This window comes from Saprolegnia diclina, assembly GCF_000281045.1.
Source record: "Saprolegnia diclina VS20 unplaced genomic scaffold supercont1.103, whole genome shotgun sequence".
Lineage (NCBI taxonomy): Eukaryota > Oomycota > Saprolegniomycetes > Saprolegniales > Saprolegniaceae > Saprolegnia > Saprolegnia diclina.
The window spans coordinates 166,046-167,570 of NW_008246170.1; the positions used below are offsets into that span (position 1 = coordinate 166,046).

The window sequence follows — 1,525 nt, forward strand, 5'->3', positions numbered from 1 at the left end:
CGCTTGCCGGCAACATCACGTTTGAAATGGAATCGCTCAAAGTTGGCACAGTGATAGAAGTCACTTTGGAGAGCAGAGCAGACCGCGATTCGTCGTCGTTGCTGTCCTACAACGCGCGCAATACTTGGCCATAAATACTAAGCGCTCTTAAAACGTTAAAATGCAAATGACCGCATTGGCACGCCGTAGTCTTTGTCTCTTGCACTTGTAGTGACGATCTCCTTCCACTGGATCAAGAGTGCGATTCCTAGCCACATTCACACAACTACTACGTCCAGCGCCATCGCGTCGTGTGGAGCGATTGGAAGGAGAGGCTTGTAGCTCACAATTCTCGGGCTTCCGCACTCGCGGTGATCTACAGTATTGTCACAACGCGTGTGATGGGATTCATGGATCCTTGTATGTCGGAGGAGGTCGCAAAGAACAATCGATTTCTATGACGTGGCACTCGGAGAATGTCCCATCTTGGCGCAAATGCTCAGTCGTGTAAAAACAAGTGTAAAAGCGAGCACGACAAAGGAGAAACGCAAAGTTCTTACAAGAGAATTGTAGAAGCCTTGAGCGGTGCTCATTCCGCAATTTGCGATTCGGGGCCTCGGTCGCAAGGCACCGTGTCGCACGGTGGGGTGGTCGCAAGCGCGTGTCCTGTCGACCGTGGACGGTGAAACTCGTGTGGCTGAAGTCCCACTTTCGTCACAAATCCCTGCAATACAGGACAATGGCTCGCCAGGTAAGCAAAGATCGCTGCGTCGCCAAGCACGCGAATTGGCTTGGGTCTGCGTCGTCGAGTATCGATGATCACCAGGGGACTACCTCGTAGGATGGGGGTGGAATAGAGACCAGGCATTGGCTATAAATCGGAAATGGAGACCAGGCCCGCAGTGAACCTCTCACTCGGCGGCGCGTCAGATACGATCTCTACTCGATTTTAATTGAGCGAAGCTTGCAGCCCTCTACAGCCTCCTACAGTGGCCGTTCGCCTATGGTCCTCGTCGTGCTTGGCACTTCCCTTGTTCTCCAAGGCGTCGGTGTTGCGTTCGTTCGGTTTGGCGTACCACACGTCTTCAGCGCAACTTGGGTCTCACAGATTGACTAGGTTCCGAGTTTGCACGAGACACGCGAGGTCGAGATTTTTGCGCTCTTTCCGCGCCTTCTCGTGCTCGCACCACCCGCTTGTCGTGCACGGCGCGCGCAAGTATGCCATTGTGAGCTTGTGCACGCGTCTCGAGGACCGGGTCGGGTCTGGTCAATCTCGCGCCGCCGGCTGCGAAGGCGCCCAAGGACGATGAGATGGTGCGGACGGCGCATGACCACGTCGACGACCTTTTTCACGCGGCGCCGGGTCTCACGGATGCATACCTCGAGACCGAGCCCAACGCCGCATCGCGCCTTGGCGCACAGTGTGCTATTGCGACGCTTCTCGCGTTTGGTGGCGACGGCATGGGCGAAGCGCTCCTCTTGAGCAACTCATTCAGTCGCACGTGGCCACGACGCTCGAGACACCAGCAATTACCAACGTTTAAAG

The 1,525-nt window shown here is 55.6% G+C and overlaps 1 protein-coding gene across 1 annotated transcript; it reads left to right on the forward strand.

Moving 5' to 3' along the window:
- Nucleotides 1-982: 982 nt before the first annotated feature.
- On the forward strand, nt 983-1,523 carry SDRG_15851 (hypothetical protein; the record flags this gene model as incomplete). The annotated part of the gene is made up of 4 exons (XM_008622037.1): nt 983-1,051; nt 1,097-1,195; nt 1,273-1,400; nt 1,451-1,523. The coding sequence occupies 4 exons, from the start codon at nt 983-985 to the stop codon at nt 1,521-1,523; spliced, it is 369 nt and encodes a 122-aa protein (XP_008620259.1).
- Nucleotides 1,524-1,525: the final 2 nt, after the last annotated feature.